Source organism: Candida oxycetoniae (genome assembly GCF_023343755.2).
Source record: "Candida oxycetoniae strain CBS 10844 chromosome Unknown scaffold18, whole genome shotgun sequence".
NCBI classification, from domain to species: Eukaryota; Fungi; Ascomycota; class Pichiomycetes; order Serinales; family Debaryomycetaceae; genus Lodderomyces; species Lodderomyces oxycetoniae.
In genome coordinates, this window is record NW_026055460.1 from 156,570 (window position 1) to 179,016 (window position 22,447).

Below are 22,447 nucleotides of genomic sequence, written 5' to 3' on the forward strand. Positions count from 1 at the left end.
TCTGTGTTTTCTTAGGGGTAATGAGTTGAGGAAGAATCGAATGACTATATATGACAATGATAAATGATTTAGCATTCAATTCAGATTACTCGTCGATATCAGTATCGACAGACGAAGGTCACAAAATCTTCAATTGTGAACCTTTTGGTGAGCTTTATTCGTCTGATGAAGTTCCACTTCGAAAATCTATATCAAACTCTTTAGACGATAACGATGATGATAACAAAGGGCCAACTACTTCATCAACAGTGAGCTTGAAGAACGAATTGGGGGAAGATACGGATCATAATGGGAACTACCCCACCTTGTTTTTGAGAATGTTGTATTCAACTTCATTGACGATTATTGTACCCAAGAGGGCAGATAATAAACTATTAAAGATATTCAATTTAAAACAAAATTTGAAAATTATTGATCTAGAGTTCAATGCAAGTATAATAGATGTGAAGCTTAATCGGAAAAGATTGGTAGTAGTTTTGCAAAATGGAGAGGTTCACATTTACGATTTGAGCTGTATCAAGCTTATTAAGATACTACGACTACATTTTGATAAGCCAAATACCTGCGAGTTTATTGGCGACTTGAGTGCAAAGGACGTTTCTTGGCTAGCTATACCGATGAGTTTGATAATGGAGAGCTCAGATTTGTTCGGTTCAAGTTTAAGTTTAAGCGATGCCAATCTGTCTGTTACACTAAACTCTAAAGATGCACTGGTGGTGGATCACTTTTACTTTGATGAGTATCTCAAGATGACACCCAAAAATTCACATAGTAATGGGCTCTTAAACAAGTCACAAATATCTTTGAAAGATATGCAAAGTGAGGGGGGCGGATGGGTACTTATATTCGATACCATCAATCTTCGGCCTGTCATAATATTCAAGGCCCATGACTCTGCCATTGCCAAGATTACAATGTCAAGCAATAGCTACAAATTAGCAACTGCATCAGTGAAGGGAACTATATTACGTGTATTTGATTTGCAAATACCAGATGATGGAGACAAAGCGGAAATAATTCTGGTGAAAAACCTACGCCGTGGTCATAATTTAACGAAGATCAACTCAATGAGCTTCCACAATGATGACCGTATTTTAGGATGCGGATCTGAGTCAATGACTATTCATTTGTTTGAGCTAGCGGGAATGCGAAATGGAGACGATAGGGGAAATGACCCTCCCGCCACTACACAAGGGCGGAACTGGAACGATAGTTTTAGTGATTACGATAATCAAAGCGACGGGGAAGGAAATAGGTCGTCATCGGAAGATTTAAATGAGAGCTTGGCTAACTTGCTACTTTCAAAGCCCATTGAGGAGAAAACCAAAGTTGGGGCAGATCAAGAGGGGGAGCATCATTTGAAAAGCAAATCCTGGTTTAGCAAGACTAGGAAGAAATTTACCGAGAATGTGTATACTAACTCAGTGTTTCAAAAGATACCATATAAGGATTACTTTGAGAATTTGATTTGGGAACCACCAAAACGTTCATTTGCTTTTATCAAAGTTCCTGAACATACTGTGACAAATGAGAAATCGAGTTGTAGTAAATTCCAAATCGGATTTTGTGGAAACATTGTGTATATTGCATCATATCGATCTGGTATATTTTACCAGTATCAATTACCGAAAAAGAAAATTGTTAATAGAAGCGGTGGTGCTTCATTGGAGAATCAAGAAGAGAATGAAAAGAGAGGAAAGTGCATTTTGCTTGGAGAATATAGCCTAAGCTAATGACACTGACTAATGACACTATCGAGCAACACTATCGAGCGAAGCGAGATAGTGTTGTAACAAGCTACTGAGTGTCACTATTGAGCAACACTATCGAGCGAAGCGAGATAGTGTTGTAACAAGCTACTGAGTGTTGCACCACTGACTAATGACACTATTGAGTGACACTATCTCGCTTCGCTCAATAGTGGAGCACACTGACTAATGACACTATTGAGCAACACTATCTCGCTTCGCTCAATAGTGGAGCACACTGACTAATGACACTATTGAGCAACACTATCTCGCTTCGCTCAATAGTGGAGCACACTGACTAATGACACTATTGAGCAACACTATCTCGCTTCGCTCAATAGTGTCACTATCACTATCAAACAGAGCGACACTTTATAATCACATTTTCTCACTTTATAATCTCTTTTCCGTTAGCGCGCGGGAAAAAAAAGTATACTAATCGATACAATCAATTGGAGAATATGCATTTAGCGGTAAAATGAAGTAGAACCAACTCGCTTGGCTCGTTAGTGTCGCCTCCTCTCTAGTCACTTCTGCTCCACTAACTCGCTTCGCCCGTTAGTGTCGCAAACCTTGTGAGACTCCCCCCCCCCCTTCCGCTTTGCCCTAGGAAAGCCAGTCACTTCAAGTAGTTGTACTTGAAAGTGTATTTTGGTAGTGCCATTGTTTAATAAATCGCTCTCTTCCCACCCCACAAAATTGCTTCTATCAATCGGCCCGCTCCTTATAATCTTTTTCCCTTGTAGCGTTCACAAATTTAAATTGGATACAATTTTCCATCTCTCTAGTTGAGATTTTCATGTTGAGATCATTGTTGTCTCAGAGATACAATTATCGAGTACGTTTATCTTCATTGTCAAAATATCAATTGAATAGAATGTCATCTTCACCCAAAATAGCTCTCAATCTGACTTCTTCTTCTGCTTCTAATACCGAGGAAGCAGTTGTTCTTAGTACCAAGCAAAACCATGCGCGGTTAATAATCTTGAATCGTGTTAGGAAATTAAATTCGTTGAACACTGAAATGGTTGGGCTTATTACCCAGAGCTTGTTAGACAATATTAGATCCAAAGACAATAATGTCACTATCTTAACCACTAATTCTCCAAAGGCTCTATGCGCCGGAGGAGACGTTGCTGAATGTGCAGTGCAAATTGAAAAGGGCAATCCAGGGTATGGTGCTGACTTCTTCGACAAGGAATACAACATGAACTATATTATCGCCACATCGCCCAAACCGTTTATTTCCTTGATGGATGGTATAACTTTTGGTGGTGGGGTTGGTTTATCGGTACATGCCCCCTTTAGAGTTGCCACTGAAAAGACCAAGTTGGCTATGCCCGAAATGGACATTGGGTTTTTCCCAGATGTTGGCACAACATTCTTCTTGCCTAGATTGGACGACAAATTGGGGTACTATACAGCTTTGACGGGTGCCGTTTTGTCAGGATTGGATGCGTATTTCATGGGATTTGCAACTCATTATATTAAATCAGAGAAAATCCCTTACTTGATAAACAGATTAGCCGATTTACAACCACCAGAATTGGAAGAGGGCGCTGAATTTTCATTAGTAAAGGGAAATTCAATATACTTTGACCAAGTCAACAATATTTTGAACGATTTTTGCGAAAAGAGACTTCCAAGCGACTACAAATTTTTATTAAGTGATGAAGAAATTAAGTTGACCAAGGAGGCATTTTCTCAAGATAGTATTGAAAATGTTTTGGCTTATCTTGAAAGGGAAAGTGAAAAATCACCATTTGCAAAGAAAACTCTTGAAAAGTTATTGCAAAAACCAAGAACTTCCTTGGTTACTGGTTTTGAATTGATGAACCAAGGTTTGAAAAATTCAATCAAACAACAATTGGAGTTGGAAATGGTCTCGGCAACAAATATCATGAGGATACCAGCCGAGAAGAATGACTTTGCCAAAGGTGTCATACACAAATTGGTAAAGAAAATCAAAGATCCATTTTTTCCCCAATGGAATGATCCAAGTACCGTGACCCCAGAATTCTTAAAGTATATATTCACAGAAACAGACGAAACACTACAACTTTTGACAACCCCATTAATCAAAAAATGGTTTAACCTTGACTTTGACAAGTATCCATTAAACTACGGCTTACCAAGAGCAGAAGAAGTTGCTCTGTATATCGCTGGCAAGGATGGCTCAAACAGATCTTACTTGCCTACACCTACTGAAGTCTTCAAGCATTTTAAGCACAAGACAAATAACAAGTTGGGTGTCGAATTGAAAATCAAGCAAATATTGGACTTGCATGGAGAAACAGCCAAGTACGATAATAAATATGTTACTTGGAAGGATTGAGAGTAGCGTGCCTTTTTTTTTTGGTTTTTTTGGTTGAGTATTCAGTAACATTTAGTAATGATAACAATAATAATACAAATATCATAGAATACACACATACATATATATATATATATATATGTATAGCTCTATTTAAACTTTTCAGTAATTATGTCTTCTCCCAATTCTTCATAGTCGGCTTTAGTAATAAACCAATTATCTAATGCGATTTTTGCACTACCAGAGTTTTCGTCATTGTCATTTAACATTGAAGCCAAATTACAAGCGCCTAGCCAACTGCCAAACTGCTTATCCCAGATTTCGGCTGTGTCCAGGCTATTTGACGGCCTTATTAGTTGCACATTATAAGAAAATGGATAGTTTGGGAAATACTTTTGTGTTAATGATTTTAAATCATTAATAACATGATCGGACAACCCGTTGCATAGAGAGACTCCACCTGTTATCAAAACGTTCGATAACAATTGTTTGAATATTTCCATAAATCTGGCAAACCTATTATGTGACGAAGCAGTCACCCCGTTTACATTGTTGCTATCGTTATTTGGTAGTAACGAAGCTTCGAGATTCTTTATCGCTAAAAAGACAAGATTCGTCAAACCGTGCGAGCTTGGCTTGTCTATAGTTGGCTCGGGAATTGTTACATTAGGTAGCTTGTTTGCAGTTGGATCAAACAAGTTTTCAAGGAAATTTCGTTGGTCACTAACGTCAATATATTTGTGGTCATATAGTTGAAAGTTTGACACATGGTAATTGATTGACAAATTTTTAAACTCTTGTAAAACATGGGTACTCATGTAGTACTGTTTGAAAGAAGCAGTAGTCAGTGAAGATCTAAAAGTGGATGGGAGCAACTCATCTATCGAGGTTACTTTACCTTCCAAGTAATGCTTGACATGCAAATTTAAGAAATCGCCGGCAAATTTCGAATGATAAGAACACTTGTTTTGTATTATCCCATCGAAAATGGGGGTGACACTGGTAACTGCAGCGCCTATATCGATGACTAAACCCGTTGATTTCCCACATCTGTACAATTGACTAATGGGGTTCTTAACCAAACTGAAGAGAGGTACCTCCAACTGCTCAAATACAATCTGACACGTTTTTGTTTTATTTTTCATAGTGTTCCACGATTGTTCGGTCATAACAAGAGGAAACTCCTTTGAGTCTATACCATTGTGATTATCGATATTGTCATAGACATATTGCCAATTGTGCACAATATTGTCAAAATTGTAAATCAAGCCATTATCTAACAAAGTCGACACCTCATTTTGCGAATATTTGTCCATTTCATCGTCTCCAACTATCACTTTCTGTGATGATTCGTCATAGATGTAATTGGAATTGAACACAAGTGATGGTAAGTTGTCCAGAGCAAAACCCGCTTTGGTAGTGTACGAACCATTGTCTATAACAACTGCCAGTGCTCTATATGTCATAATCGCTTCGCTTCTCAAAATGACCTATTAAAACCGGTGATAATCAGCTCCCCACAGCAACAACCAAGGAAAACACCCCTACTAATCAATGATGATGATTAAGAGGTGAGCGCTCTTCTGTTTATTTTTCATTTTTTTTCCATTTCATTTTTTCCACTTGGTAGCAAAAATTTGTTTAACTAAAGAAAAACTTGTATTAGAATAGAAGAGGTTAGAAAGTTGAAGGCGTAAAGAGATATCAAGTTGACTGGTTTTCAGGGCAGCCATAGCTATATATAGAGAGATAGAGATAAATAGAGAGATGCTTAGCTTATCCAGGCTGTCTTTTCATAGCTTGAAGAGCTCGTTGCGCAGAAATCTTGCTAATGCTGTTCCATCACGACTTACTTATCAAACGTCGATATTACCTAATGGAATAACAGTTGCGAGCGAATCTATGCCCGGAACAAGAACTGCTACAGTTGGTGTGTGGATAAATGCTGGATCCAGAGCCGATAATCCCAAAAGTAGCGGCACTGCTCATTTCTTGGAGCATTTGGCTTTCAAAGGAACGAATCGAAGAACACAGTTGAACTTGGAATTAGAGATTGAAAATATAGGCTCTCAAATAAATGCATATACCTCGAGAGAGAATACCGTTTACTATACAAAGTGTTTATCCAAAGATTTGAACCAGAATGTAGACATTTTAAGCGATTTGTTGACGAGATCAAAGCTATCACCCAGAGCTATTGAGAGTGAAAGACACGTTATCCTACAAGAAAGCGATGAAGTGGATAAAATGTACGATGAAGTTGTTTTTGATCACTTGCATGCAGTAACTTACAAAAACCAGGACTTGGGAAGAACAATTTTGGGCCCTAGAGAGCTAATCAAGACGATAAATCAAAACGATTTGAAAGAATATATAACAACAAATTACAAGGGCGATAGAATGGCATTAATTGGAGTTGGTTGTGTTGACCATGAAGAACTAGTTGAAATGGGGAAACGGTTTTTCGGTCACATAAAAAAGAGCGATAAGCCATTTAACCAAAGCGGGAACGACTTACCCAGATTTTACGGGGAAGAGATACGGATCCAGGACGACGCATTACCCACAACTCATGTGGCCCTTGCAGTTGAAGGCGTAAGTTGGTCGGCACCGGATTTTTTTGTTGCATCAGTGGCAAATGGTATAATTGGAACCTGGGACCGCTCAATAGGAACCGGTTCTAGTTCACCATCTCCATTGGCAGTTACAGCGGCAACAGGAGGACCTGGCAACACACCAATTGCCAATTCTTACATGGCATATACAACATCTTATGCCGATACAGGTTTATTGGGTGTATATTTCACTGCTGACAAAACTGCAGATTTATCATTGTTAGTTGATGCGATACAAAAGGAATGGGGAAGATTAGCTTTGGGAAACATCAACGAGGATGAAGTAGAGAGAGCAAAGGCACAGTTGAAAGCATCGTTGTTGTTAGCCTTGGACGATTCAACTGCCATTGCTGAAGATATAGGAAGACAACTTGTAAATACAGGATACCGTTTATCCCCAGAGGAAGTTTTCGCACGGGTCGAATCTATTACAAAGGAAGATGTTGTGAATTGGGCCAATTTTAGACTTAGAGGTAAGCCAATTGCCTTGGCTGCCGTTGGTAATGTTAAGACCTTGCCATCGTTGTCCGAAATTACCAAGGGCATGCATTTTTCTAATAAATAATTAATAAAAGAAAGAAGAACAAAAAGCCTTTTTTTTTTTTTTTTTTTTTTACCCCCCTTTAATTTATTATGTATACTATTATATCAATTTAGACACAGCCGATGATGTATTATTATCGAAATCGCCATTCTCGATTGTTTCTGCTTCAACTTCTCCTTCTTTAATCATAACGGATTGATTAGGTACACGTTTCATAATTTCAGACGGAGGAAATAAAATTCCAATATTATCGATCCATCTTTTTCTCTTTTCCAACAAAACTCTCAACCCGCTATTAACCGCTCGTTGTTGTGGGGTATTTGTGTCGACTTTCTTTTTCTTTCCTTTCCCTTTTGATCTTTTCATGTATGCTTGATCAACTTGTTTGTCCAACTCCTCTAATATGGTGCAATATTCCTGATATGCAATATGTTCTTCTACTATTGGAATTAACTTCTTCTTATTTGCTCGATTTCTGCTGTTCACCTCTTTCAACTCTCTTTGCAATGCGCGTATTTTAGCACAAACTTCGTCATCCTCTTTGTTTTTTATCCACTCGTCGTTATCTATAATGCTATGGTTTGATCTTTTCGGTATTCGCCCAGGTAGCTGCAATTTGGTCTTTGTGTTTTTGGAATCATCAATCAATGGCAAGTTCATAAATATACCTATATACTTTAGTTCCCTCTTCAAACGTTCTTCAATGGACTGGTAATCACTAGTTTCCGTTGTCATTCTATAGTCTTCATTGCTATTAAGCTGGGTGGCAACCTCGTCTTCTGCAAGTAAGTTTTTGCTTGACTCATTGTCATTGGCTTCTTCTTTTACCTCACCTCTACTTGATACGTTGTCCCCCCCTCCTACCACTATTCCTGTTCCTCCTGCGCCCTCTTCTTCGACTTCCTCTTCTTTCCCCTCGTGATTGCTTAGTATTGCTGATAATAATCGACTGGAAAGTGGTCCGCAGGAGATTTCCTCTGTATACAAAACATCGTCATTTAGTAAACTAACGGATCCTTTTGCTTTAGACTCCTCTGCTGGGTAAGCCAGATATTGTACAGGTGAATTCAACTTGGGAGCTAGACTCGGGTCCTCTTCTATCCAGACATCTGCATAAAATCTCCCTAGTTTTGGTATCACAAAAGGGGTTAGATCAGCCTCGTATCCAAGACTTTCGAATCCCGGAGGTATAACATTTTTTTCACTGAGAAATTTTAGGTCGTCGTTATTAAACGGACGGAAATACGATTCGATATAAGATTGGAATGTTGTAAATAGGACCTGGTTTGTTGGTGGTTTGTTTTTTGAAAAATCAATATTGGGAATCAGTCCAGGAAGCAAATCGAGAAGATCATTTTCAGGATAAGAAGCAACACCATATTTTTTCTTTAGAAATTCAGTTCCATGAGTTTCTAAACCATCATTGTCCTCGGAATATAGTCCTAGTTTTGCTATTGCCTCTGCAGACAAAGTTTGTGGCTCAACGTATTCCGAATGAGGGTTTTTTAGCCTTGTGTCGTTTTCCTGAGTAAAAGATCCCGATTGAATAGGCGGTACAGGATCGTCTTTGGAGTTGAGTTGTTGCGAGTTGTTATTCTCCTGTGCATAAACTTGTTTATATTCAAGCTCTGAATTAGGCATGACATTTGTTTTCCTTCTCTTGCTGTACACACCGGTTGGTTCGCGTTCGCCTTCGCGTTCGCCTTTGCGTTCGCCTTTGCGTTCGCCTCCTTCTTGTTGTTCATTTTCTTCCTCTTTGCTCTGTTCGTCGAGTTCGCTGATTGTTCGTTTTCTATTATTCTCTTTCTGCGAGCCAAACTTCCTCTTACGGGCTTTTATTGAGTTTATTCTTGAAAGCACCTTGTCATCCGTCAATTCCACCTCGTTCAATTGTTTCCAAAGATTTTTGAGCAACTTGTTCAAATTCGTTAACGTATTCACATTCGGCATGTTTTGTATGGAATCACCATCCAAAAGTCCTACTGACGAGTCATACGTCAATTTCAACTCATTAATTATGTCATCTAAAATAGTAGACGCAGCATGGACATCCGGCATAGTACTGGGTGACGAGTTATGGGGTCAAACTGTCAAGCCTTGTTTTATAAGCTTAAACTTTTATAATAGTAATGGAAAATTTATTTACATTTCTTTAGTCTTCTCAACGGAACAATTTTTGTTGACATTGGCTCAGTTGTTTTTTGCTTCACTTTAAATGTCGCATGTCGCATGTCGTATAGACTAGTCGACCAAAGCGAGACTAGTCTATGAAGGAATAAGAGTATTACTAGTCTATGAAGGAATAAGAGTATTACTAGTCTATGAAGGAATAGGGCAAGAGTATTTGAAGATAGTATTAGTAACTCACTTGCGAGCTAGTAAAGAGGAGTTTTTAGTAGAAACTATTAGTCCTTCTCTTCGGTAACAGCGGGTAGCGCCGACTATATATAGTAGCTATTGTGTAAGCGCGAGTTGGTTGGGGAATACAAATCTGTAGAAGAGAGATTGTTTATTGACTCAATTCTATAGACAGTGATCTACATCTAGAGACTAGACGAGCGAGCAAGTCTAGTCTAGAGAGTAATCTCGTTTACACACGGGTTTAATTACAAATATGTAGAAGAGAGATTGTTTATTGACTCAACCCTATAGACAGTGATCTACATCTCTTACATCTCTTTCATCTTTCATCTTACATCTCTTACATCTTACATCTCTTTATATCTCCTTTCTCAAATTTTTTTTCTCCTTTACCTCTCATACATATCTTCTCATACACATTTTCTCATACATCTCATACATCTCTTCTCTTACATTGTTTTCATTACAAGTCTATACTATATACAACTCCTTCTCACTTGCGCTGCCTTCTCTTCATCTAAGGGGCTAAATTTTGAAGTTCTTTAATATCAACAACTTTTGCTTTCAATTCAACAAGTCTGTTGACAATATTGTGTCTCTTTTCAGGTGCATCCTCGACTCTTTTCCAGCTCTCGGGGAAAACTGGTTTGTCCATTTTACTGCTCCATATTTTCATATGACGCTTATCCAAGGGGATGTCGCTAAACGTTTCCTTTGAAAGATCCTTCGCCTCACTCAAAAGTCTGTTAAATGTAGTAGTTAGCCAATTTGCATTCTGCGCTGCTTCAGGATACCTCTCGCATTTTAAATGGAAAGAGTTTGTATCATAACGAAACCTTCCGCCGGCTAGAATCTTGAACTTGTGTTCTTGCTCTTGATTCAACCCCAAATCTTTCAACTCAACAGATAGCTTTACAACTCTGTTATTCTTGTTAGATGTCTCCTCTGTGAAATCTGAATGAAACGTTAATTTGATAGGTGCTTCTTTCCTCGATTTGGGCTGATACGGCTGACGATACTTTGCAAGCAATGGTGTCTCATAAGCCAAAATCCTCGTTAAATTCTCAATACGTCTCTCACGGTGTGGTGCGGCACCCGTGTTGATAACAAATTGGTTGGATAATTTTTGTGGTTTACCTCGTTCTTTCATTGGAGTATTGTTCATAACTCTCTCTTTGAAATTCTCAATCTCAAAACTATAGTCCAAAGCAGGTTTGTTGGAGGACAACGAGCTGATAGTGGACAAAATAGCAGTCCTTTCCTCATTCGTGGGATTATATGCGTCCCCCATATAAGCCTTTCTCATTTGATGTAATTGAAAAATTTGATCTGCCGGTAATCCTTTCCAAGCGTGTGGGTTAAGAAACAAATCCGGTTTCTTTGCTTTTGTTGTTGACAGAGCAGCACGCGATGTAACTGGTGTCGAATATGTCCTCAAGAAGAGAGACAACCCTTGGTATGTCTTTACCTTGACCCTCGTCATTACCTTACTTTGGAGTTCGAATAATGTACAAAGAATCAATGAAAAAAAAAAATCAAATAAAATTTAACATTATTTGGTCAATTGAAAAAAAAAAAGAAAAAAAGAAAACGCAAAAGGATGAAAAAGTTCAATTATACAAAGTATAGATCATTCAAAACCTAGATAATTTTACTATTACAAACGAAGATGTCTAGAGTCAAGACGCCTTGAATATCATTTTTTTCTAAAAAAGAGAGTTGACGGATAAAGAGAAAGTATAGCTATTATTTCAAGCCATTTTTTCTCCTTATTTCACTTTGCAAATTACTTTTCTTTTTTGATTTTCTTCTTTGGCATTTCCTCATCTTGCTTTTGTCTTGTTCTCTTAAATGGTGGGCCGGTAGAACCCTTTTCAGCTTTTTCGTCACCAGCAATTTCTTTCTTTACCTTCACGTTCGAGTGGCCTTGTTCCTCTTTTACCGAGTGGCCTTGGCCTTGTTCTTCTTTTACCGAGTGGCCTTGGCCTTGTTCTTCTTTTACCGAGTGGCCTTGGCCTTGTTCTTCTTTTACCGAGTGGCCTTGGCCTTGTTCTTCTTTTACTTTTGGTTTCGTTTCATCTCTACTGGAAACTGTTTCTGTTTTCAATTTTCCCTTTCCCCTTTCCTTATTCTTTGACGAAAAGAAACTATCTACCGAATCATTATTTGGAACTAGTTTCTTCAAGATATCTTCACTTTTATTGTTGGGGTTCCCCACTTTTTTTGACACTCGATAACCTTCTACATTCTCGTATGCTGGATTTGTAGACGTGTTTAACGTTTCATCAATTAACTTGTGATCCATATGTTTATCGCTATCTAGCCAATCATACCATGCCTTTGAAGCAGGTTTAATCAATATAGGTTTCCTAGCATGCAACCATGCCAAACTGTTTTCATCCGTTTTTTCCACTGGTCCAGTAACAATCGTGAAGGAAGATAGATACTCTTCGTTTACGTTAAAGTTTTCATTATAATTGTGATTGTGGGAGTATAGTCCAGCCAAATAAACTATAGGTGCTGTTGTTGAATGGACAAAATAGGGTATTTTCTCACCTTTTGTTTTCTGCCACTCAAAATAACCTTGAACTGGAATAACACATCGATTATTTTTTGCAGAATTCCAAACAGACTTGTTCTGGTCAAGACTCTCTTTCCTACAGTTGAAGTATTTGCTCTCATGCTTTCCTAATTCTCTGGAATATCGTTTCCCTTGATTATCCTTGCCCTCATTGATCGGTTTAGGGTCTTGTGGCTTTGCCCACAATGGCACCAATCCAAACTTTGCCGGCTCAAAGATATACCTGTGAGAGACTCCGCCATCTTCTGCGGGTGGAGCTTTAGCTCTATATATTATCAAAGCAGTATTTGTTGGAGCAATGTTAAAAGAGGGTGTGTAGTTGTGTACTCTAGTCAAGTCTAACTCCACTTTTTCTTCAGCGCCCAGTGGTCCTACATCAATAATTTGGTAAACCCCTTCAGACGTTTCATTTATGGTGTTGCTGGTGTTGCTGGTGCTGGTGCTGGTGCCGGTGCCGCCTCTAGAAGCTTCCTTCTGATAAACTGCACCCCCCAAAAAATCACTTGGAATCTCTTCAATATTCTGAAAACTCAACTAGTCAGTATAATGCCCTTTCAGCAATTTGTACTTAAAATATCAAGTGTTATGCATCACATACAATACCTTGAGCAAATCTCCCACACATTGTTCTTTTCTTTTGCCAAAGTGATTGGATCTACATAACTCGGAGTGAGTCTTGTTCTTCTTATTTGAATATTTATAACTCCGCAATATATTCTTTTTTTTCTTTCGCGGGGGGAGGAAAGAACAAAGTGAAAAACATAAAGATGGCACATTAAAGTGCATTTACATCAAGCAGATGTTTTATTTCATTGACTTTTTATTGTTCAAGATGTAAGGAAACTGCGGCTTAGTTACAGGGTTCTATAAACATAATGGTGTTTTATCCCAGTTGTAACTGAAAACAAAAAAAATTGAGTTATCAATTTTGTTTAGTGCGCTTTCAGTTTAATATGTCAACTTCTTCATCGAAATATTCTGGTTGCGAGTCTCTATCTAAGAACTCGTCATACGATTTCCCAAAATTGTTTGTAGAATCTGGATCATCCGAATCACCGTCTCTTTGATCTTGATTGTATTCGTCGTAGTACATTTCATCATTAGCATCGTTTTCATTTTTGTTTTCAGTAGGAACATCATTCGATTCCTTTTCCTTCTTCAAAAATTCCCTTTTATCTCTTTTGTATTTTTCGTAATCCTCTTTTGCTTCATTTGCTTGCTCATATAGTTCATCAGCAACATTGGGATCCCTTAATGTTCCTAAATGTGTATCTTCTAAAAATTTCACTGGTTGCATCCCATCCGGGAAATATGTTTGGTTCACTATTCCATTTTCGTATTTTGGATTATACTTGTATTCTGCACCAAACCCCATTTCTTTCATGAGACCTGTTGGAGCATTTTTCAAATGAATGGGGACAGCAAGACGCGTAAATTCGGGATGTTCACTTATGAGCTTTTGTGCCGAACGCAACGAGCGGTACGATTTTGTGGATTTTGGTGCTCTGGCTAGCTTATTCGCACAGTGAGCCAATATTATCTCTCCTTCGGGCATTCCTACAAACTCAACAGCTTCCTTGGCAGCCATCATAAACGGCAAACAAGAGCTATCTCTCAAACCGATATCTTCACTAGCAATCACAATCATTCTCCTCAAAATGAACATTGGGTCCTCGCCTCCTGATAGCATTTTTACCAAATAAAACATTGCAGCGTTTGGATCGGATCCCCTCACAGATTTGTGGAAAGCACTAATAATGTCATAGTGAGCATCGCCAGCTCTATCATAAGTTTGGTGAAAATTTCGAGATTTCAAAATCTGCTTGAGTAAACCAACTGTTACTTTAATCACACCTTGCTTTCGAAACCCATCCACTTCTTTTGCGTTGTATTCTTCAGATGACAAATACGCATTTACCGTTTCTAGGATATTTAATGCTATACGTGAATCGCCCATGCATAGTTCTGCAATATACGTAAATGCTTCGTCTTCGAGAGTCATATAATGCAAATGAAATAAGTTTCTTCTTATTTGATTAATGTCAAACAAAGCTCGAGTAAGTATTTTTACAACTGATTCTGTGGTCAATGAGTCCATCACAAACGTGTGAACTCGCGACAAAAGGGCATTATTTAGAACAAAAGATGGATTCTCTGTAGTTGCCCCAATCACCGTACATATACCTTTCTCCAAAATAGGAAGTAGCAAATCTTGGACAGCCTTATTGTACCTATGAATTTCGTCAAGAAAAAGAATAGTTCTTTGGCCAGTCAACCGTTTTTGATTTTCCGCTTGAGTGAAAACTTCCTTCAAGTGTTTTGCATTACTGTCGGCGCCAGATAGTTCAACAAATTTGCAGCTAGTTGTTCTTGCAATTATGCGAGCCAATGTCGTTTTTCCGCAACCGGGTGGTCCCCATAGTAAAAAAGAAGGTATAAGGTCTGCCTTGATTATATTTCGCAAAGGAGCATTTTTACCTAGTAGTTTTTCTTGTCCAATGAATTCGTCCAAGGTCTTTGGTCGCAATCTATGAGCTAATGGAATGTTTGCTCGTCGTCTTAGTTCTGCAATGTTTTCTTTTGGATTACTACGCGATTCAGTCTGTGGTGGTTGTGAGCTGATCGTCGAGCCGCCGCCGCCACCACTACCACTATTACTAGTGCTGCTGCTGCTGCTGCTGCTACCGCTACTACTCTCGGTGGTTTCTGGTTTATTAGCGAGCTTTTTTTGATTTTGACCTCCTTCCTTCTCTTCCTTTCCTTCCTTTTCTTCCATTTCCTCTTTTCCCTTTGCTATTATTTTGAATTGTTCCTCTAATGACTTGGGGTCCTTGTGGCTGGCTTTCACAGTTTGATGATGATGCTGTATAAAGCTTCTAGACTCAGGTTTCGGTCGTTTCTTTAGTGACTCTGAAAGTGAATGACCATCAGCTTTCAACCCAAGAGCAAAAAATGCATCCCGCTTTCTCGGCTTTACATCGATTGATTCAATTGTACTTGTACTGGGTAACCTAGTGGTCTCGCCATCTTTAGTTTTGCCTTCTTGATTATCTAAACAACTATTAACATGTCGCTCGAGCAAAGATTTGAGTATGGGCTTACTACATACTGGACATATCGAGTTCATTTAGAGACCAGTTTCAAACTTTCCTTCTTTCATATAAACAAGGAATTCAATTTTTCACTAGTAAAAGAAAAACGCGATAAATGAAAAATAGAAAACAGACAAGGGGAACCGCATTTGATAACACTTTATAGATTCTTGATTTTAAATTATGATCGCAGAGAGTCGTAGTCATGAGCAAGTATACAGTAGTGTGGAGGGGGCTCATTATAATAATAAGAGGAGGAAAGGGACACAAGCTCGAAATGGTTTGAAGAAAAAAAGGACCATTTCTCCCGAAACTGAGTATACAGATGAAACAAATGAAGAGATTGCAAAACAGTTCAAGAAGTTTACTAATGCTCCTAAATACAATTTGAACAGTGAAGAGCTATTTTGTATTTGTCGAAGAGTTGATGATGGTCAAATCATGATAGCATGCGATGGGTGTGAAGAATGGTTTCATTTCAAGTGCATGGATATTGATGCAAAACTTGCAAATTTAGTTGCGAAATTTTATTGCAAATTTTGTGATTGGCAAGGGCATGGAGTCACGCTTTGGAAACGTAAATGTCGATTAAACGAGTGTTTGATGCCTGTTGCAAATGAGTCTAAATATTGCAGTCGGCAGCACGGCGAGGAATATATGAGACGTTTATTACTAGAACGTAATCATGGTGGTAGTGGTAGTGGTAGTGGTAGTGCTAATGGTAGTGGTAGTGGTAGTGGCGACGGCCTTTCCCCAGGGGTCATCAAGAGTATTTTGGAGTTTGCGGAAAATGATTGTGAAAAATTGAAGAAATTGGGATCAGAGTTCCCAGAAGTTGAAAAAGTGAAAAAATTGAAAGTTGATAGTTCTGCTTTAGAGACTTTTCCCAAGGAGGTGCAAGATGATATTGTCAAAATCAATACAAGAGCCGAATCCATTCATCGAGAGGTGTTGTTACAGGAATCAAAGAAACAACTGTTGTTGAAAATGAAGGACAATATCAAAGCAATCTGTGAAAGACTTTCAAATTCCATATACCCTGAAACTAGTCAAGAGCTAGAAGTGAAGAAAAATTTGAAAAAGACAAAGCAAAAGAAAAGAATCGATCTTTGCATGTGTGACAAATCTGAAAACAATTTATTGAATCAAATTGCAAACACGGAAAACTTGTTTGATGAACTATTGATGAAGGTACGAAAGCGGGAACAACAACAACAGAAGGACGATAATGGTGATAATGTTAATGACAAGGTTGTGACAGTGGAAGGGGGGGAGGAGGAGGAGGAGGAGAAGAAGAAGAAGAGGGAGGATATGAACTCACAGGAGGAATCTAAAGACGCCGATGAAAACAACAATCCCGATTGGTTTAGAGGACAAATTTGTATAAAGGAGCGAAAACGATGTCAACGTCATAATGGTTGGTGGGGTCTTTTTTATGACGAGGTTGATAAGACATTAGACCAGTTGAATACTAAGGAAGTGCAAATGCTGGAAGCAAAAGAAGCAATACTACGTAACTATTCAATAAAGATCTACGAAACTTGAATAAACACCAGGTCAATTGTTCCCTCCGACACTATTGAGCACATTGACTAATTATCCCTCCGACACTATCGAGCACATTGACTAATTTATCCCTTGGACTGCTAATCAAAGCCTTTCACACGGGTTTGGTTTATTTCTTCTCACCATTTAAGGTAGCTACGATTCTCCGAGTATGCCTATAAGTTCTGAATTCACATAAATAGATCCCCTGCCAAGTTCCAGTGTTGAGTCTCCCGTTGGTTATGGGGATACTTACACTCACACCGACAACTGAACTCTTGACATGTCCTGGCATATCGTCACTGCCTTCATCTGCGTGTATATAAAAGTCTCCCTCCGGTGCAATTCGGTTCAATGCACTGTCCATATCTGTTCTAACATCAGGGTCACAGTTCTCGTTCAAAGTCAACCCGGCGCTTGTGTGTTGCAAGAAAAGATGCAATATCCCCACTTTGTATTGTTTAATTTGTGGAACTTTATCATAAACTTCGTCAGTTATCAAATAGCACCCTTTTGATCTGGGGCTTAAAGAAAATGTTACTTGTTCCCAGGACATCGTATAGGAATGATGGAAAAGTAACAATAACAATCAGAATCCGGTTTCTTCTTAACTGGAGAAAGTAAAGTTTTGAGAATTGAGATCTACTTATGATCAAAGATTGCTACAATCTACTTATGATCAAAGATTGCTATAATAGCTTATAAAGGAAATAAAAAGAGACTACGGAACAAATTTGGAAAAAAAAACAAAAAAAAAAGAGAAGCAAAATTTTGCAACTAATTCGGACTTGCCCTTGAGTTTTCCATGTAAGGTTGTATCTCGCTGCAGGAAAAGCAGTTATAGCTAGGATACTAGTATTTTCCTAATATAGATTTCTCTCCCTTTCAACGACATGGGTTATCCCTTACATGAAGTTCGCGCTTTTGTCTAAGTTGTGGGCGGCAAAGGCCATCTCATCGCCTCTTTTTTATTTTCTCTCTTTTTCTTTTTTTTTTCCCATGCGATGAGATGCGATGAGCTGTGTGCACTAACAATTTTTTTTTTTTTCCATTCCATCTCTTCCCTTGGAAAGTTTAACATCAATATTGTTCAAACCAATTTAGATCTTTGGTTCAAGGCACTCGAGTTTACAAATATGCAGGTTGCTATACACCAGGATGACGCCGATATATTACTTAAGCAAAGAAACATACTAGACGAAGCCATTGTGGAGAAATATCGAGTTGCAGGCCAGATCACTCAATCTGGTTTACAATATTTCACTTCATTAATTAATAATTGTTATCATTTACAAACCATTCCTAGGTTGACCATACAACAGTTGTGTTTATTGACAGATTCTTGTTTACTCGATTTGTTATCCAAGCAGTATGTCAACAAGGTAAATGAAAAAGGTATTGCCATTCCAACCACAATAAATGTCAATGAATTTGTAAATGGATTTGCGCCTGAAATCGATGATGAGCGAGAAATGTTCTTAAACCAGGGTGATGTTGTTACTGTGAGTATGGGAGTACATATCGATGGATACACATCGCAATTAAGTCACACTCTTGTTATTTACCCAATAAACCCAGCTGAAATGAAACCCAGCGGGCCCTTATTAGGTAATAATGCTGATGCCTTGTGTGCAACACATATAGCTATGGAATCGGTAATATCCTTATTGGGATGCTCATTATCTCCTGAGAAATTACCCCAACAGTTGAAAAATAGTTCAAATTCAATAACAGGTCTGCAAATACGTCAACTTGTGGATTCTATTGCCGAGTCTTTCAACTGTGTAGTTGTTCCAGGGTCCAAAGTCAGGAGGATCAGACGATTTTTGGCCGGACAAGCAGAGGGTGTTGTTGCTGAACGTGATTTCAAAGGGGTTGTTTGGGACGAATCTCATCAAGAAGCTCAGCTCTTGAAACGGGCACTAGGACTTGCATCATCATCAACATCGTTAACACCATCAACGACTACTAGTTTGATTAAGAAACCTATTGGCACTTCAAACTCTAGTGCTGTACCTACCGACGAGTTTGTAGTTGTACCCGGTGAAGTTTACCAAGTTGATATTTGCATGAGCGGGTTAAATAACGGCGAGCAACCGCAGCAACAATTGGGTATAGTGACCACAGAGGAGATTGACAATTTTGCAGGCAAGAACTATAAACAGAATGATTTCAATGCCAAAGCTTCGATATTTGTTCGAGATTTCGCCATAACGCATCAGTTGAAGTTAAAGACTGCGCGGAAATTATTGGGGGAAATTGACAAGTCGTTTTCAGTATTTCCTTTCAAGTTGGACTTTGCTAGCAAGTCGTTCCCAATAAACATCGAAGAATCGGAAGAGTCAATTAGACAGCAGATGGACCAAATAAAGGAAGAGATTAAAAGTTTTAGATTAGGGTCAGCAGAATTAACCAATCGTCATCTTATACGGTCTAAGCCCATACAAATTACTAAATTTATTCCATTGAAGGAAGTGTTGTTAACGGCCAATCCAACAGGTAAACATGGCGTTGATGCTAGTAAACCTGTTTTACCGGGGATGGAAGTTCCATTACCTCAGTTGGGAATATCATCTATTAAATTGAAATCCTTGTTGAAAACCGGTGCAAGTATTTCAAATGTTCGCGAATCCTCAACGATTGTGTTGAATGATAAAAAGCAAGAGGTGCACAGGTTGAATGGCGGTGAGTCTACTGCCAAAATGAACTGGGTTCATTCTCGATATGAGCTAGCAAACGAGGTACACGAACTTGTTAATCATTTGGTCCAATTGACAAAGGACAGTAGGTTCGGTATCAAGATAAAAGAAGTATTACCATATAAAATGAAATTAGAGAAATTAGCAGTAGAGTCAATGGAAACATAATTAGCAGTAGAGTCAATGGAAACATAATTAGCAGTAGAGTCAATGGAAACATAATTAGCAGTAGAGTCAATGGAAACATAATTAGCAGTAGAGTCAATGGAAACATAATAAGAGTGCATCTCGCTTTGCTCGATAGTGTTGTAACAAGCTAGTCATTACTGCTCCACTATCTCGCTCTGCTCGATAGTGTCGCAATAGTTCTGACGTGTACTTTTATCAAAAAATAATAGCTTTTTTAATGCTACAATGAATCATTTACTCACCGTTGATTTACTAAGCGCAGGTAATAGTTATAGATACGTGATTTTACAAATACCGGTACACACTACATGGCAACACAGAAGGTACAATATAGATGGTTCAACACAGAGGGCCCATTACCGATGGTACACTTTGGTTGTTGTTTTTTTTTCTTTACCTTGTTTCCCACTCTATTTCCCACTTTGTTTCTCTCTTTTTCTTTTCTTTTTCTTTTTCTTTTTTTTTTTTTTTCTGTCGTTGAATGAAAATTCGTTTTTATTTAATGTGTAACTTTTCCCTTTACAAAATTTATTCAACTCTCACTTATCCACATCTCTCTTTGCTTTTTTTTTTGCTTTAAGTTGGAATTGAAGTATTAATTCAAAGGTATGTTCTTCACCCCCCTCAACACCAAATCAATCAATCAAATCCAAGATGCAACTGTAGATGGAATATTCGTCAGGGCAGGGTCATCAGGCTTAGATTGGGCAACTATGAATGAAAAAGAATTATCGGAACTTAATAGTCCTTTTTTTTTTTTTTGAAAAGAAGAGAAGTTATACGTTGTAGAAGAGGGCTGTGTTTGTAAGTATACAAAAAAAAAACACCTCTCCCCGATGAACGTGTATGAGTGTGCTTTTTTTCGTCAATAGTCGACTCGTACTTTACTGAGAGGATTAAGATATTTGTTCAGTGTGGGTGTGGAATCTTGTTTTTTTTTTGTTTAACAGCGGCCCATTTTCATTTTCATTTTCATCTTATTATGGCTGTTTATACTTTACTTTCCACCCATACTATTTTTGTTGTCACTAAAAGTTTTATGCCAATGTACACGACCTTTAAAACCTGGGATTTTGAATGCAAGAAGTGGAAGGGAAAAAAAATTGCAGTGTGTTTTTATGGTCTTTTTTTTGCCCCAATTAAGATTGTTGTCGACACCGTTGCCCCTCCCTGACCCCCTTTTAGCAACCCGAATAAAACTAAATCCGTCGATACCAATATTCCATAGATATATAAAACCGGGTATTGATATTTATTGAGTTTGTGAGATTGATTGATTGTATGTCAGTTGCTAAATTAGTTTTAGTACTTAGCAACACAATTTTTTTTTGTTCCATCGGCAAAGAAAACGTAATTTTGGATAATCGCAACCAAACGAAAATACTAACTAATTTTAGAGGAAGAAAACATTAACAACAATTTACACGCCCACTGAAAAAAAAAAAAACTATTTTACTTGAACCATTTCATTTTTTAAATCACATCAAAAGTTCCCCCTATCCCCCACTCCCCAAGTAAGTAAGTAAGAAAGAAAGAAAAAAAAATGACTGTTTCACGTGAAGACTCTGTTTATCTTGCCAAATTGGCCGAGCAAGCTGAGAGATATGAAGAAATGGTTGAGAATATGAAGGCAGTTGCTTCTTCAGGTCAAGAATTATCAGTTGAGGAGCGTAATTTATTATCAGTTGCTTATAAGAATGTGATTGGTGCGCGTCGTGCATCATGGAGAATTGTTTCATCGATTGAGCAAAAGGAGGAATCCAAGGGCAATGAGCAACAAGTTGCTTTGATTAGAGACTACCGTGCTAAGATTGAGGCTGAATTATCCAAGATTTGTGAAGATATTCTTTCAGTTTTAAGTGACCATTTAATCTCATCAGCTCAAACTGGTGAGTCTAAGGTGTTTTACTACAAGATGAAGGGAGACTATCACAGGTATTTGGCCGAGTTTGCTACAGCTGATAAGAGAAAGGAAGCTGCTGATTTGTCATTGGAAGCTTATAAAGCTGCCTCAGAAGTTGCTGTAACTGAATTACCACCAACCCATCCAATTAGATTAGGATTAGCTTTGAACTTTTCGGTGTTTTATTATGAGATTATGAACTCACCTGATAGAGCCTGTCATTTGGCTAAACAAGCATTTGATGATGCAGTAGCCGATTTGGAAACCTTATCTGAAGATTCATACAAGGATTCTACATTGATTATGCAATTATTAAGAGATAACTTGACTTTATGGACCGACTTATCAGAGGCACCCCCAAATGAAGAACAACAACATCAGCAACAACAGCAACAGCAACAGCAGCAGCAACCAGCACAACAACCAGCACAACAACAACCAGCAGCACAACAACAACAACAACAATCAGTAGCACCAGCTGCCTCTGCTCATCAATCTTCAGAAAATAAGTCTGAACAAGAATAGAGTGTATGTAAATCTTTTAGTTTATTTTTTTGTATCTGTGAATTAATTTCTGTTTGAACAAGCAAGGGAGGCGGTGAGGTAGTGTAGAAAGAACCAAACCAATAGGGGGCGACACTATCGAGCAGAGCGAGATAGTGGAGCACACAGACTAGTTTGTTAATCTCGCTTTGCTCAATAGTGGAGCACACGGACTAGCTTGTTAATCTCGCTTTTCTCAATAGTGGAGCACACAGACTAGCTTGTTAATCTCGCTTTGCTCAATAGTGGAGCACACTAGAACTATCGACACTATATGGGTTGTTTTGTATTTCTTGATCAACATAATGGGTTT

At 38.3% G+C, this 22,447-nt stretch overlaps 12 protein-coding genes across 12 annotated transcripts; 6 read left to right on the plus strand and 6 right to left on the minus strand. All coding sequences in view use genetic code 12, as the record gives it.

The window, feature by feature from the left end:
- Positions 1-56: 56 nt before the first annotated feature.
- Positions 57-1,733, plus strand: KGF56_003329 (uncharacterized protein; the record flags this gene model as incomplete). Its single annotated transcript, XM_049324650.1, has 1 exon — positions 57-1,733. One exon carries the CDS (start codon positions 57-59, stop codon positions 1,731-1,733), a length of 1,677 nt encoding a protein of 558 aa, XP_049179646.1.
- An 814-nt stretch (positions 1,734-2,547) lies between these two features.
- EHD3 (mitochondrial 37S ribosomal protein mS47) lies at positions 2,548-4,083 on the plus strand (the record flags this gene model as incomplete). Its single annotated transcript, XM_049324651.1, has 1 exon — positions 2,548-4,083. The coding sequence occupies one exon, from the start codon at positions 2,548-2,550 to the stop codon at positions 4,081-4,083; it is 1,536 nt and encodes a 511-aa protein (XP_049179647.1).
- Positions 4,084-4,211: 128 nt separating this feature from the next.
- On the minus strand, positions 4,212-5,528 carry KGF56_003331 (uncharacterized protein; the record flags this gene model as incomplete). Its single annotated transcript, XM_049324652.1, has 1 exon — positions 4,212-5,528. One exon carries the CDS (start codon positions 5,526-5,528, stop codon positions 4,212-4,214), a length of 1,317 nt encoding a protein of 438 aa, XP_049179648.1.
- Positions 5,529-5,829: 301 nt separating this feature from the next.
- On the plus strand, positions 5,830-7,242 carry MAS1 (Mas1p; the record flags this gene model as incomplete). Its single annotated transcript, XM_049324653.1, has 1 exon — positions 5,830-7,242. One exon carries the CDS (start codon positions 5,830-5,832, stop codon positions 7,240-7,242), a length of 1,413 nt encoding a protein of 470 aa, XP_049179649.1.
- Positions 7,243-7,320: 78 nt separating this feature from the next.
- NGG1 (histone acetyltransferase) lies at positions 7,321-9,279 on the minus strand (the record flags this gene model as incomplete). The annotated part of the gene is made up of 1 exon (XM_049324654.1): positions 7,321-9,279. The coding sequence occupies one exon, from the start codon at positions 9,277-9,279 to the stop codon at positions 7,321-7,323; it is 1,959 nt and encodes a 652-aa protein (XP_049179650.1).
- An 820-nt stretch (positions 9,280-10,099) lies between these two features.
- On the minus strand, positions 10,100-11,065 carry KGF56_003334 (mitochondrial 37S ribosomal protein mS35; the record flags this gene model as incomplete). The annotated part of the gene is made up of 1 exon (XM_049324656.1): positions 10,100-11,065. One exon carries the CDS (start codon positions 11,063-11,065, stop codon positions 10,100-10,102), a length of 966 nt encoding a protein of 321 aa, XP_049179651.1.
- A 303-nt stretch (positions 11,066-11,368) lies between these two features.
- On the minus strand, positions 11,369-12,788 carry KGF56_003335 (putative peptide hydrolase; the record flags this gene model as incomplete). Its single annotated transcript, XM_049324657.1, has 2 exons — positions 11,369-12,697; positions 12,762-12,788. The coding sequence occupies 2 exons, from the start codon at positions 12,786-12,788 to the stop codon at positions 11,369-11,371; spliced, it is 1,356 nt and encodes a 451-aa protein (XP_049179652.1).
- Positions 12,789-13,106: 318 nt separating this feature from the next.
- KGF56_003336 (ssDNA-dependent ATPase) lies at positions 13,107-15,290 on the minus strand (the record flags this gene model as incomplete). Its single annotated transcript, XM_049324658.1, has 1 exon — positions 13,107-15,290. The coding sequence occupies one exon, from the start codon at positions 15,288-15,290 to the stop codon at positions 13,107-13,109; it is 2,184 nt and encodes a 727-aa protein (XP_049179653.1).
- A 148-nt stretch (positions 15,291-15,438) lies between these two features.
- Positions 15,439-16,800, plus strand: SPP1 (Spp1p; the record flags this gene model as incomplete). The annotated part of the gene is made up of 1 exon (XM_049324659.1): positions 15,439-16,800. The coding sequence occupies one exon, from the start codon at positions 15,439-15,441 to the stop codon at positions 16,798-16,800; it is 1,362 nt and encodes a 453-aa protein (XP_049179654.1).
- A 130-nt stretch (positions 16,801-16,930) lies between these two features.
- Positions 16,931-17,356, minus strand: KGF56_003338 (uncharacterized protein; the record flags this gene model as incomplete). Its single annotated transcript, XM_049324660.1, has 1 exon — positions 16,931-17,356. One exon carries the CDS (start codon positions 17,354-17,356, stop codon positions 16,931-16,933), a length of 426 nt encoding a protein of 141 aa, XP_049179655.1.
- Positions 17,357-17,936: 580 nt separating this feature from the next.
- Positions 17,937-19,667, plus strand: ARX1 (putative hydrolase; the record flags this gene model as incomplete). Its single annotated transcript, XM_049324661.1, has 1 exon — positions 17,937-19,667. The coding sequence occupies one exon, from the start codon at positions 17,937-17,939 to the stop codon at positions 19,665-19,667; it is 1,731 nt and encodes a 576-aa protein (XP_049179656.1).
- A 1,564-nt stretch (positions 19,668-21,231) lies between these two features.
- BMH1 (14-3-3 family protein) lies at positions 21,232-22,116 on the plus strand (the record flags this gene model as incomplete). The annotated part of the gene is made up of 1 exon (XM_049324662.1): positions 21,232-22,116. One exon carries the CDS (start codon positions 21,232-21,234, stop codon positions 22,114-22,116), a length of 885 nt encoding a protein of 294 aa, XP_049179657.1.
- Positions 22,117-22,447: the final 331 nt, after the last annotated feature.